Source organism: Musca autumnalis, unplaced genomic scaffold, assembly GCF_047663935.1.
Source record: "Musca autumnalis isolate F117 unplaced genomic scaffold, ASM4766393v1 scaffold_1, whole genome shotgun sequence".
Taxonomy (NCBI): Eukaryota; Metazoa; Arthropoda; class Insecta; order Diptera; family Muscidae; genus Musca; species Musca autumnalis.
The window spans coordinates 59,805,612-59,819,561 of record NW_027411644.1 but is presented as its reverse complement, the minus strand read 5'-3'; the positions used below and the strand labels follow the sequence as shown (position 1 = coordinate 59,819,561).

General features: G+C 37.0%; 1 protein-coding gene across 2 annotated transcripts; it reads right to left on the bottom strand.

Moving 5' to 3' along the window:
• Window positions 1-926: 926 nt before the first annotated feature.
• On the bottom strand, window positions 927-9,650 carry Hmt-1 (ABC transporter ATP-binding protein/permease Hmt-1). Of its 2 annotated transcripts, none has more exons than XM_073975842.1 (7): window positions 9,075-9,650; window positions 6,830-7,177; window positions 6,568-6,767; window positions 6,181-6,506; window positions 5,704-6,108; window positions 2,760-2,935; window positions 927-2,682 (listed from the first exon to the last, which is right to left on the bottom strand). In XM_073975842.1, exons 2-7 carry the CDS (start codon window positions 7,127-7,129, stop codon window positions 1,504-1,506), a joined length of 2,586 nt encoding a protein of 861 aa, XP_073831943.1. In that variant the 5' UTR covers window positions 7,130-7,177; window positions 9,075-9,650; the 3' UTR covers window positions 927-1,503. The 2 variants fall into 2 exon arrangements, with proteins under 2 accessions (XP_073831943.1, XP_073831934.1); XM_073975833.1 differs by having other exon boundaries at window positions 9,327-9,650.
• Between the last annotated feature and the right edge of the window lie 4,300 nt (window positions 9,651-13,950).

Here is a 13,950-nt window from a genome sequence, read left to right as displayed (position 1 = left end):
CAGACATATATCAACATCCACAGGCACACAGCACCACACAGCTCTATCCACAACAGGCACCACATCACTTGTCCTCCACATCACCAATACCTTCACATACACTATCATCATCTAAATAGCCACGCATCATCATCTACAGATATATATATATATAACATATCTCCTTGTCATCACCTGAATGCACAAATCACCATATAGCCATCAGTTACACATCATCACCATCTAGAAGCACAGCACATCAACAGACTTATATCATCACCCACAGTCACGCAGCACCACATAGCTCTATCCACAACAGGCACCATATCACTTGTCTTCCACACAACCATTATCTTCACACACACACTATCATCATCTAAATAGCCGCGCATCATCATCTGCAGTTATATAACATATCTCCTTGTCATCACCTGAATGCACAAATCACCATATAGCCATCAGTTACACATCATCACCATCTACAACTCAACCAACATCAACACACATAGCCATATCCAGCATCTACAATCAAATAGCCCAAACCACACATCAATACAACATCTTTCACCTCTACAACACACATAATTTAATAGTTTGGATGATCACAATGGACCTCAAGGTCTCCGAGTGGAGTAGCTGCCAACATGGCAGCTGCGCATCCTGAACCTAACCTAACCTAATAGTAAAATTGAACTGCATTATGCACTATGTCCAATCTTTACCATTTTATGTCTTTGGAGACTGCCTCTAGAACTCATCTATAAGGGTTCGATTATAAATCCTCCCTCAAGAGCTCATCTAGAGACTCCCTTCAGTTCGTCTATAGGCCATAGAAGACCCCTTGAGATCTTCTATAGACCGAAAAAGACTTCTTGAGGTCTTCCTTGGACCTCCTTGTTGATGGTTCCAGCGCTTGTGTACTTCTATTTAAGAGTTCAGCGAGAGTGTATTGATAAGATTAGAGAGGAAATTAGTCCAGCTCGATTTATCAGGTTACAAACATAAGAATTGAAATAAAAAATATCGGGATACGATATATGTACATATTTTAAAATTGTCATAGTAAAATACATTTTTTATTTATTTATTAAATTCTATCCGAACCCCGCCATTTGTTTATTTGCTACAAAGTCTCTTTTTTATTTATTTATTTTTATACAAAAACTAATTCTAGTTTTTGTTACAATTAACATAAACATGTGTACGTAATTGTTCTCGATATTAAATTATACCACAATTTTCAACACAGACATGATACTCGTTGATAGCTCTCATATGATGTGACCGCTAAATAATATTGATTAATATTTTTTTTAAATATGATTATAACAATTATACTATACAATATAAAATAATTTGCAATCCGATGTCCTCTTCTCAGTAATTTTTTTCTTTTTTTTTGTTAAAAATTTGGAAATAGAATTTGAAACCATTTCATGGGCAAAAGAAACAAATTAAAAATGAAATATAACATAGTAGGAATCTTAGAGATACGTCTTATGAGATAGATATATATGTACTTTTCTAATGAGCACCACCACCGTGAGCATGACCAGCCCTTAGATAGGCACTTCCCGAAGGTGCAGGACCTCCTGTAGCAGTTGTCGGAGGTTTGTCATTTGTAGTACCGCCCGAGATTTCAGATGTTGTCGAAGGAGCATCAAGACTCTTTAATTGTTGCTGCCACATGTCAGCATAAATACCATCGTCCCGCAGTAACAAATCCTCATGACTTCCTCTTTCGGCTATGACACCATCTTTGAGCACTAAAATCTCATCGGCATGTATTATAGTGGAAAGTCTATGGGCAATTATAATGGTTGTTCGATTCGAACATACTTTATTTAGTGCCGCTTGGATATTTCGTTCGGTATGGGTATCCAACGCTGAAGTAGCCTCATCGAGCAGCACGACAACGGGAGCCTTCAACAATGTGCGAGCAATGGCAACACGTTGTTTTTCACCACCACTCAGACGCAAACCACGTTCTCCCACCTTGGTCTCGTAACGATCGGGGAAGCCCAAAATACGATCATGGATATCGGCCATGTTTGCTGCCTCATATACCTCATCGGGTGAGCTACCAATTTTACCATACTCAATGTTATAGTAAATGGTATTGTTAAAGAGTACCGTATCCTGAGGCACTACACCTATCGCTTGACGTAAACTTTGTTGGGTAACCAATTTAATATTTTGTCCATCAATCATAATTGAACCGGATTGTACGTCATAGAATCGGAATAGCAAACGCACAATTGTACTTTTACCAGCTCCAGAGGGTCCTACAATGGCCACAGTCTTGCCAGATGGCACGCTAAAGCTAATGTTACGCAAAACAATTTTCTCTGGGCTGTAACCAAAACTAACATTGGAAAATTCAATGGCACCACCAGCTGTCAGCAATGGAGAACTTCCGGGAGCATCCACAACCTCTTCTTCTTCCTTCAGGAGATCAAACATATTTTCCATATCGACAAAATTCTTTTGTATGGCCCGATAATAGGTGCCAAACCAATTCAATGGCATATACAGATCCATTAGGTAGGTAAAGAAGAGTACAAAATCGCCCACCGTTAATGTTTGATGATGTACCACCAAATAGACACATAACATGGAACCACACAACAGACCCAGGCATAGAATTATATTTTGGGAGGTGTTTAAAATATTCAACGTTAGCAGGGAGAGGAATTCTTCTTTCTGTAATGAGGAAGATGGAGTGAAAGAGGAGATTTTTAGATACGCTTTTAAGGGATGAAGTTGCAATGGAAACATACCTGATATTTCTTAATAGCCTCACGATAAGCATTGACTTCATACTGCTCTGCTCCATAGTATTTCACCGTCTCAAAGTTAAGCAAGGAGTCCACACTGCGAGCACGTTGTTCATTGTCAGCCTGGTTCATGCGTCTTTGGAATTGGGTACGCCATTCGGTGACTAAAATTGTGGCCACTGTAAAGAAAAATAAAAGTTATTAAGAAATCATATAGCGAGGTCTAGATGGACCCTTTATATGCGACATCTAGTGGAAGAGCCTATAGACGCACTCTATTTTATATATGAATTCCACAGGGCAGAGACACATTTTAAATAGAAGCTCTAGGTCTGAAAGGAGTCCTTATAGACAAGCTGTAGGGAGTCTCTATAGCGTCTTTACATATTGAAGGGACTCTTTTTAGACGAGTTGAAGGGAGTTTTTATAGGCGAGATGAAGAGAGCCTTTTCAGACGAGATAAAGGAAGCATTTACTGACACGCAGAAGGGAGTGGATTAAAGCGAGCTGAAGGGATCTTTATAGACGAACTGAAGGGAATGTTTATAGACGAGCTGAAGGGAGTCTTTATAGACGAGTTGAAGGGTGTCTTTATAGACGAGCTGAAGGGTCTTTATAGACGAGCTGAAGGGAGTCTTTATAGACGAGCTGAAGGGAGTCTTTATAGACGAGCTGAAGGGAGTCTTTATAGGCGATCTGAAGGGAGTCTTTATAGACGAGCTGAAGGGAGTCTTTATAGATGATCTGAAGGGAGTCTTTATAGGCGAGATGAAGGGAGTCTTTATAGGCGAGATGAAGGGAGTCTTTATAGACGAGCTGAAGGGAGTCTTTATAGACGAACTGAAAGGAGTCTTTATAGACGAACTGAGAGGAGTCTTTATAGACTAGCTGAAGGGAGTCTTTATAGGCGATCTGAAGGGAGTCTTTATAGACGAGCGGAAGGGAGTCTTTATAGACGAACTGAAAGGAGTCTTTATAGACGAACTGAGAGGAGTCTTTATAGACGAACTGAGAGGAGTCTTTATAGACGAACTGAGAGGAGTCTTTATAGACGAGCTGAAGGGAGTCTTTATAGACGAGCTGAAGGGAGTCTTTATAGACGAGCTGAAGGGAGTCTTTATAGACGAGCTGAAGGGAGTCTTTATAGACGAACTGAGAGGAGTCTTTATAGACTAGCTGAAGGGAGTCTTTATAGGCGATCTGAAGGGAGTCTTTATAGACGAACTGAAAGGAGTCTTTATAGACGAACTGAGAGGAGTCTTTATAGACAAACTGAGAGGAGTCTTTATAGACGAACTGAGAGGAGTCTTTATAGACGAACTGAGAGGAGTCTTTATAGACGAGCTGAAGGGAGTCTTTATAGACGAGCTGAAGGGAGTCTTTATAGACGAGCTGAAGGGAGTCTTTATAGACGAGCTGAAGGGAGTCTTTATAGACGAGCTGAAGGGAGTCTTTATGGACGAGCTGAAGGGAGTCTTTATAGACGAGCTAAATGGAGTCTTTATAGACGAGCTGAAGGGAGTCTTTATAGATGAACTGAAGGGAGTCTTTATAGACGAACTGAAGGGAATCTTTATAGACGAGCTGAAGGGAGTCTTTATAGGTGAGCTGAAGGGAGTCTCTAAGGAGCTAAAGGGGACTTATAGACATGCCAAAAAAATCTTTAAGGCAGAGTCGCCCATCTCTATACTGAGGGCGCCCACTGAGTTGTTTTGCATTTACTATTCTCTCTCATTCACAGCTGAAGGGATTCTTTATAGACGATCTGAAGGGAGTCTTTATAGGCGAGCTGAAGGAAGTCTTTATAGACGAGCTGAAGGGAGTCTTTATAGACGAACTGCAGGGAATCTTTATAGACGAGCTGAAGGAAGTCTTTATAGACGAGCTGAAGGGAGTCTTTATAGACGAGCTGAAGGGAGTCTTTATAGACGAGCTGAAGGGAGTCTTTATAGACGAGCTGAAGGGAGTCTTTATAGACGAGCTGAAGGGAGTCTTTATAGACGAGCTGAAGGGAGTCTTTATAGACGAGCTGAAGGGAGTGTTTATAGACGAGCTGAAGGGAGTCTTTATAGACGAGCTGAAGGGAGTCTTTATAGACGAGCTGAAGGGAGTCTTTATAGACGAGATGAAGGGAGTCTTTATAGACGACCTGTAGGGAGTCTTTATAGACGAGCTTAAGGGTCTCTTTATAGACGAGCTGATGGTCGTCTTTATAGACAAGCTAAAGGTTGTTTTTATAGACGAGCTAAAGGTCGTCTTTATTTTGTTGAAGAGCTCTAGAGAAAGCCCATGAGAAGCATTAACAAACGAGCCATATAGAGTCTTAATAGCCGAGCAATGGGCTTCAAATGAGTTATTTAAGGATAAAAGAAAGCCTTTTTAAGACGTCATTAAAGAAGCCCTTTAACGCGACCTAAATTGAGTATTTTAAGGCTGTTAAGTTATCTTAAATCAAGTCTTTTAAGGCGACTTAAAGGCTACTTAAAAATTTATGTCTTTTAAGGTTATGTCAAGGAGTATTTATGGTGACTTAAACGGAGTATTTTGGGAAGACATAAAGTAGTTCTGATCGCCTTTATGGGGGCTTAAAAAGAGAGGACTTAAAAGTAAGAAAGTAACTATAAACTGTGAATGTGACTTAAAGACAGTCTTTGAAGGTGAATTTAAAGGAATCGTTTAAGCCGAATTAAATAAGGTATTTTAAGGCGAATTCAAATCAGCCTTTAAAAGAGACTTAGAAGGTATTTTTAAGGCGACAAAAAAGTGGATCTTTGAGGCGCCTTATATACAATTTTCTGGGGCCACATAAAAAAGAGTATTTTTGACAACTTAAAATGGGTCTTAAAACGAATTATTAATGTATTATTCGGGAGGTAGGTTTTAGTGGAACTGAGACTTCTTTTCAGAATAGCCTTTTAATATTAAAATATTAAAAAATCATACTTACATATATACAAAAACATGGTGAGGAAAACAATCAAACCAAACCACCAATTGAAGGCATAAATAAAATAGACTACAGCAACCAATAAATCAACAATTGTGGGCGTAATGGAGAAAATAATGTAATTCAGTAGATTGTTAATTGAGTCTGTGCCACGATCCATGACCCGCAACACTTCACCGGTTTTACGTTGTAAATGCCAACGCAACGACAAGCGATGTAAATGATGGAATAGATCCACCTCTATTTCACGTGTTGTATACTGCTGTACTCGAATCCATAAAAATGAACGTAAATTGTTAAAGAGACCCATAGTGCCGGTACCACCACCCTGAAGGAATGACAAAGCCACATAAATTAAGACAAAATCCCAACGAAAAACTATGGGCTCAATGGTTAAGCTGTCAACTGGAAACATAGAATTAAAGGGATAATTTTTTTTTTCAAATTTAATTAATTATTTGAAAATTTGGGACTTACCCAATTTTTTACGATATATGGGCAAATATAATTTGATGACACGCCCTCCAGCCAAAAGCAAAATACATATTACTACCGTTATTTGCAATACAGCATCTTTCTTGGGCCATAAATATGGAAAAAGTTTACGTAGCTTCTTAAAAGCATTCTTAAAGGCTGAACCGGTATTAAGATTTCCAGTTTCCGAAGTCTGATTTTCTTCATCTAATCTCTGATGAGCATTATAGGGAAATGTGATACCAGGAGCCTTCAAACCCAATACAAAGATTAACAAAGAACAAATGTAACGGGTAACAAATAAACCCATTTCGACTTTGTCTTTGTTTCTAAAAGGAATAGAAATGGTTAATAAGAGCAATGAATAATTTGAATTAATTTGCGACTTACGTTTTTAGATTAAACCACCAATCTTCATGGCGCAAATTAACAAAGGCCAGAGATTCATTGATAAAAGCCAATGTCCAAAAGAGTAGCAGCACTAAACCATGACCTCTGGTGGGCACTGATGGTAATTGATATAGCCTTTCTTTTATAACCAAACACATGGACAAGGGATAGGCCACACATATTAAACAGGTGGCGAGAATCTAAAAGTTATGGAAATTCATATAAATTAAGAAAAAGAGTGCATCATGTTGGAATTACTTACCATATACCCATAAACAGCACTGCCATCATATATTCTTGCATTCAGCAGAAACCTTACCAATTGCAGTGCGGGAAAGAATGCCAATAGGAATAATTGTAAACCATATAAACGCGATTTGGATATTAGTGAGGGATCAGTAATGCGTGTGGCATATTTGCGATACATCAACAATTGTATCAGACCGAAAAGAATCATGAAACCAGCACATACTGACCAACCAACTGTATCCATAAAACAATGGGATATGCCATGATCAATCCACACTTGGGATAGGGTAACATTTGGCGGGCAATACAACATTTTTTCTCGTTTGAAAAAGGGATTGTGTTGTATTCAGTCAACAATTATCTAAAAATATTAAAATAATTAAATGCATTTTAAATGAGTCATAATATTATCATTGTGTAGTTGTTGTGTTTTTGTTTGTTCCAATTAATGTGTAAATGTACTGCTGCTTTTTTTTGAGGATTTAGCTTATCTTTTTTTTTTAATTGAGATAAACATATAATTGATAGTAAAGCTTTTAACAACAAAAGCATTAGTAACAATGTATTGGACAGTTTTTAACATTCTATCTATAAAGAAGACCTACTGGTCGTCTACAAAGACTCCCTTCAGGTCATCTATAAAGACTCCTTTCTGGTCGTCTAAAAATACCCCCTTCTATTCGTCTATAAAGACTCATGTTGCCTATAAAAATTATACTTTGGTTTTAAAAAACACTCCTTCTGTTCGTATCTGAAGGCTCCATTGTGGTCGCCTATAAAAACTTCATTATGGTCGTCTATAACGACCCCCTTAAGGTCGTCTATAAAGGCACATGTTGTCTATGAAAATTCTCTTTTGGTTGTTTATAAACACTTCTGTTCGTATCTGAAGGCTCCATTCTGGTCGCCTATAAAAACTCCCTATAAAGACTTTCTTCAGGTCGTCTATAAAGTCTCCATTCTGTCCGTCTATATAGACTCCATTCAGGTCGTCTATAAAGACTCCCTTCAGGTCGTCTATAAAGACTACCTTCAGGTCGTCTATAAAGATTCCCTTCAGGTCGTCTATAAATACTTACTTAAGGTCGTCTATAAAAGACTCCCTTAAGTTCGTCTATAAAAGACTCCCTTAAGTTCGTCTATAAAAGACTCCCTTAAGTTCGTCTATAAAGACTCCCTTAAGGTCGTCTATAAAGACTCCCTTCAGGTCGTCTATAAAGACTACCTTCAGGTCGTCTATAAAGATTCCCTTCAGGTCGTCTATAAATACTTACTTAAGGTCGTCTATAAAAGACTCCCTTAAGTTCGTCTATAAAGACTCCCTTAAGGTCGTCTATAAAGACTCTCTTAAGATCGTCTATAAAGACTCTCTTAAGATCGTCTATAAAGACTTCCTTAAGGTCGCCTATAAAGACTCCCTTAAGGTCGTCTATAAAGACTCCCTTAAGGTCGTCTATAAAGAATCCTTTAAGGTCGTCCATAAGGACGTCTATAAAGACTACCTTAAGGTCGTCTATAAAGACTACCTTAAGGTCGTCTATAAAGACTCCATTACGGTCGTCAATAAAGACTCCCTCAAGGTCGTCTATAAAGACTCCTTTAAGGTCGTCTATAAAGACTCCTTTAAGGTCGTCTATAAAGACTTCCTAAGTTCGTCTATGAAGACTCCCTTAAGTTCGCCTATAAAGACTCTCTTAAGATCGTCTATAAAGACTCCCTTAAGGTCGTCTATAAGGACTCCCTTAAGGTCGTCTATAAAGACTTACTTAAGGTCGTCTATAAAAGACTCTCTTAAGATCGTCTATAAAGACTCCCTTAAGATCGCCTATAAAGACTCCCTTCAGGTCGTCGATAAAGACTCCCATCAGGTCGTGTATAAAGACTCCCTTCTGAACGTCTAAGCTCCCTTCTGTTCGCCTATAAAGATTCCCTTTTGGTCCTACATAAGGGCTCCCTTCTGTCTATAAATCCTCAATTCTAATTGTCAACATTTCCTTCAGGTTGGCTTATAGTTATTCGATAGTTGCCCCACTAGTCGTCGGGGCAGCAATCTTCTTGTCTATTAATTCCCCTTTACAAAATACCATTACACCAAGTTGGAACATTTCAAACATTGCCTGCCGCTATATTTCTAAAAAGTGCAAATTCCACACGCACCACACACATATGTTTATTTTAATCTATTATTTAGATAAACAATAAATTTAATATATTTTAATTTATTAAGAATGAAAATTTGTTCCAAAAACATTACTCACCACCACCTTCAAAATTCTTGCCTTTCAATATGACTACGAGTATATTGTGGACCCAAATAAAACTATTTGTTATTACAATTGATTGTCCAGTAATTGGGAATTCTTTATCAACTGTCTCCTCCTTTTTAAGCTCCACAAAATACTACTCAATCGATATACGATAGATATCGCGATATCCACAACAACAACACAACAATCAAAATGCAACAGAAACACACACAGAATAAATTTAATTAATTATGCAATTGTTACCCTTTACATCCGCTCTTCTTTGTTAAGAGTCGGCCTTTTTTGACGATATTAAAACCGATATTTCACTTTTTCTCTTTATATTGGAATTTTTGTCGAAGAATTTCACAATTATTTTGCACTCATTTTAACGCGTAGTCTGTCTCGTCTCCGATTATCAAGTTATTATTTTGACAGCGTTGAACAAATGTTTTTAATTTTTACCGTGATTTGTTGTGTTTAGAACGAAAACAAAAAAACTAAAAAGTCATTGGCATGAGTGTTGCCAGATGATAAGGTCTTGTTTAGCCGCAGTGATGTCACTGTGGCGGTTTTTACCAATAAAACTTTGAACAAAAAACGCCAAACTCATAACTTTCAAAGGCAGCGCTAAAGGCCTGCGTACATAAGCTGCTCTGCCTGATTGCCTTGCTTTGCTGCTTCAATAAAAAATAAAAGAACAAAGAAGGTCGACCCAATTTCCAACTGATGGCAACCCAGTTCGAAATTTCGTCTTTATTCTATTATTTTTATTACGTCAGAAATGAAGCAGGTAAGCAAGGCAATCAGGCAAGGCAGCTTATGTACGCAGGCCTTAAGCGTTTGTCATGAAAGCACAACTAATTGTTGTTGTAAAATACAAAACAAAAATGGGACCAGGATGAATGTTTGGACTGGATTCGGATCGATCTGAAATTTTTATCACATGTAGGGCTTGCAGTGCTGATCACGCCAATATATATATCATGGGCAGGAAGTCCATACTTCCCGAGATATAGGCTCCGAAAGTTCAAAAATTACCTTGGTTTTGACGATAAGTTTAGTTTATATCGATTTTTTTTTCATATATAGCCGGCCTTCGGCCGGGGATTTAAGACTTTCTCCTATGGACAGGGACAAATCTCGGCTAACGCGAACAGAATTTTCCTTTAAATCGAATTTTTTTTTCATCGATCCGTATATTCAACTTATACTTAAAAATGCATTTGAAAGAAGAAAAGTTCGAGGACACCGAAGCCGCTCCACATCCGATATGTCTGAAGAGTCTTTACCGAAGACGAAACATGCTTGTCACATAGTGGTGGGTGTGTGGGTTCGAATCGTCGGCTTTCCTTTTTCACTTGCATAATAGATCATAAAGCTCGACTAAAAAATTAAAAAATTAAAAAACGCTTAATTTAGGACAATTTATAAAATAATTGGCCTGTTCCCGTATTTTATAAAGTGGTAAAAGTCGTAAAAGTTGTAAAAGTCGTAAACGATTTTCATATAAATTTTGTGTACGGGAACGCAAAATGTGTAAAAGTGGTAAAAATTGTAAAAACTTTTTAGTTCTGGAACAGAGCTAATTATTTGGAATAAAATGAATAGCGAATCAACATCAAACAAGTTTTATGGTAAGTTTACATTTGTACCGAAAAATTGCTGGAGGAAAGTTTTATACCACCAACGAAGACTAAATACCAAATTTTAGTAATTTCGGTGGAATATTGAAGCCACAACCTTCAAAATACCGGAAATCGGGAGGTACCGTTCTATGGAGGCTGTATGAAGGTGTGTACCTTTATCGACAAATGAAGACGAAATACCAAATTTAAACTATTTCGGTGGGTTATTGTGGCCACAACCCTCAAAATACCGAAAATCGGGACGTACCGTTCTATGGGGGCTATATGAAGGCATGGGTCTATACCGACAAATTTCTTATGTAAAGTTTTATACCCCAAATCATGGTAGAACAAATACAAGGTAAAGTTAATACTACAACAAATACAACTCGAACAACAACCACAAAGGAATTTGTTTTTGTTTGTAAACCTTAGTGTCAACGTAAATGTAAACAAAACAAGGAAATGTCTATAAATTATTGGAATTTAAAAAACTAATAATTTTTCACATTTGATTGAATATTTTGGAAAACATGAATGAAAACTCGTTAGATTTTCAATTTGAATGTTTCCATATCATTCCACTAAATGCACAATTTCTCGCAGAAAGTAGAATACTTGCAAAAATGTTTCGGGTCGCTGGTAATCCATTGAAAAAAGAGAAGATGTTTCAATCATTTGCTTTTGAAAACAAAAAAGCACATGTTTATTAGGGCTTTATTCTTTTCAAGTTTAACAAAATACCACACATATTAACAAATATTGTACCGCCTCTATAAGCGGTGTTTTAGTGTGCGGCATGTCATTCGGACCTGGAGGAGGTTACATGTCAATGATATGAAGCCGTCTTTATGGGAAATAGTTTTTTTTCTGGTGAATAAATTTGTTCTTCAAAAATATATATCCCTAATATACATCGAACATAGAAATAAATACATAAAATGTCGAATGGAATTTGACACTAACACTACAACCCAGTTCAGTCAGCTGGGTATTGCTGCTACCTTTTCTTGTTCTACCATGACCCCAAATGAAGACAAAATACCAATTTCGGTGGATTTTTGTTGCCACAACATTTAAAATACCGAAAAAAGGAACTAGTTCCTTAGTATAGTTCCATAGTTCCAAATAGTTTTGGGACCGATATAATTCAATAAATATTTCTTTTTCATCGCTTTTTTTATTTCCTTCGCTCCTTCCGAGACCGAAATAGTTCAACCAACCTTTCTCTTTCTTCGTTATTTTTGTTTCCTCCGCTCCAAATAGTTCCGAGACCGAAATAGTTCAACGAATCTTTCTCTTTTTGTTTTCATCGTTAGAGGTAGTTTACACTATCTATCAATGTCATATGACACGAAATAAAAACATTCCATATTTACTCACGGAGGCAATGTGGAGACGTAGTTTTTTACATTTTTGCTGGTGTGGACGCACAGAGTAAATGGCGTAAGGAAAATCTCCAATATTACACATATTAGCGAATATATAACGATGGAAAATTTTATGTCATATGACATTTACATATAGTGTAAACTACCCCTTAGCTGGATGAAACAGACTTTTGCTTGGTTTACAGTGGCGGCCATATAATTAAGAACGACATCGTATTGTTACGAATGTAACTGATAGGTTTAAGTTAATTTAGTTTAATTTCCGTTAATTTAAAAATTTTAATTGTAACGTAACGTTTTATTACGCAGTTATTTTATTTAAGCAACAACAACTACCATGTAGAACTCTCTTCATTATTCTAGATCACAGCCGACCAAGAAGAGGGCACACAAAATTCTCAATTTTTGCAACTTTTGACAGTGTGTTAGTAACGTTGTATGCACGCATGCTGCAAAACAAAAACAAATCAAAACATTTGTGTGCTCTTTCGTTGCGTTCGGATCGTGTGTGTGTGAATTGCCGAAAAACTTCGTAACTTTAACAATATCAAAGCACGACATTGTTCTAGATGTTACTTTACCTTTGTTTAATGTGCTTTTGTTTGTAATTATCGTTAGTTGTCATTTCTTATTTCTTGCATTTGTTTGTTGTTGTAATTACGTCATTACTGTTCTTGTCGTCCGCTTGTATTCCCCCATGTATGTATGTGAGTATGGTTGTTCGCTTAGTGCGAATGTGCGTCTGTGTGTTCGCTGCACAGATTCGAGGTGTTGCCATATGTGTTCTAGAGGGCTCTAGAACAGGGAGACTTTGGGGTATAAATACAGGGGAACTGGCAATGACGAGTTGAGTTGTGTTTTAAGCGTTGAACTGAACAGATCGGTTAAATAAGAGCTGCGTGCTAACTAGAGACTTGCTGTGTGCTTTGTAATTAAAGTCGGTTCTGAATAAGTGTAATAAAGTAAATAAAGCATTGTAGAAACGTAATCTAAAACGAACCCTGTTTTATTTGGTACAAATCGTATCGGGGAATAAAACAACGTCTACACGGACATTAGTTAAATCTAATTCCGTAACAGTATTAAAAAGTATTTGACTTGCTACGTTCCAAATATTTGAATATTTATATGGAACAAAATTTGTAAATAAAATACAGGGTAAGCACTTTAAAATAAAGCCAAAACATGTTTTAATTCCCCCCGTTTATACGAAAGAAACTACGATTTATTTAAATATTCATAAATCGACCTGGCCACATAATTAAGAACGATATAAGTAAAGGTTACTTTAAGGTAATTTTCATACACAATATGTGAATATATCGTTATGTATTTTAGAAATCGGTTACTTTGATTCATTTTTAGTATCATATGTCCTTCAATGCTACATATTATTGAATCTAAGTTTGAAAATTAGGGCATACATAACGTTTTCAAAAATTTGCCCATAATTTGACGAATTTATTTTATTTTTGGGATCTAAAGCCACAGTTTTGGCTTCCTCTCATTCCCTCGATGACGCTCTAAACGATACCCTGTGATTGTCGTCCCACAGTCGGCGCTTATTTACCCTTAAATTGGTTTTTACCCCACTTCTTTGAGTCCTTTACGAGGGAATTATCTGGGAAATAGTTTTGTATGAGCCATTTCCACCTTATAAATCGGTAGAATTGTTGTCTGCAGGTAGTAGACAGGAAATAAAAAAATAATTTCGTTTTTTACAAAAAATTGGCCTAACGGTATAACGAACAAAAACGAAAGGTTTAATATTTTAAAAGCCTTCATTGCACAATGTCTTTGTGGGTGTGGTAGGCATAGTTATGAAAGACTTTTTAATCAATGAAGCTCATATTAATATCAAAATCAGTC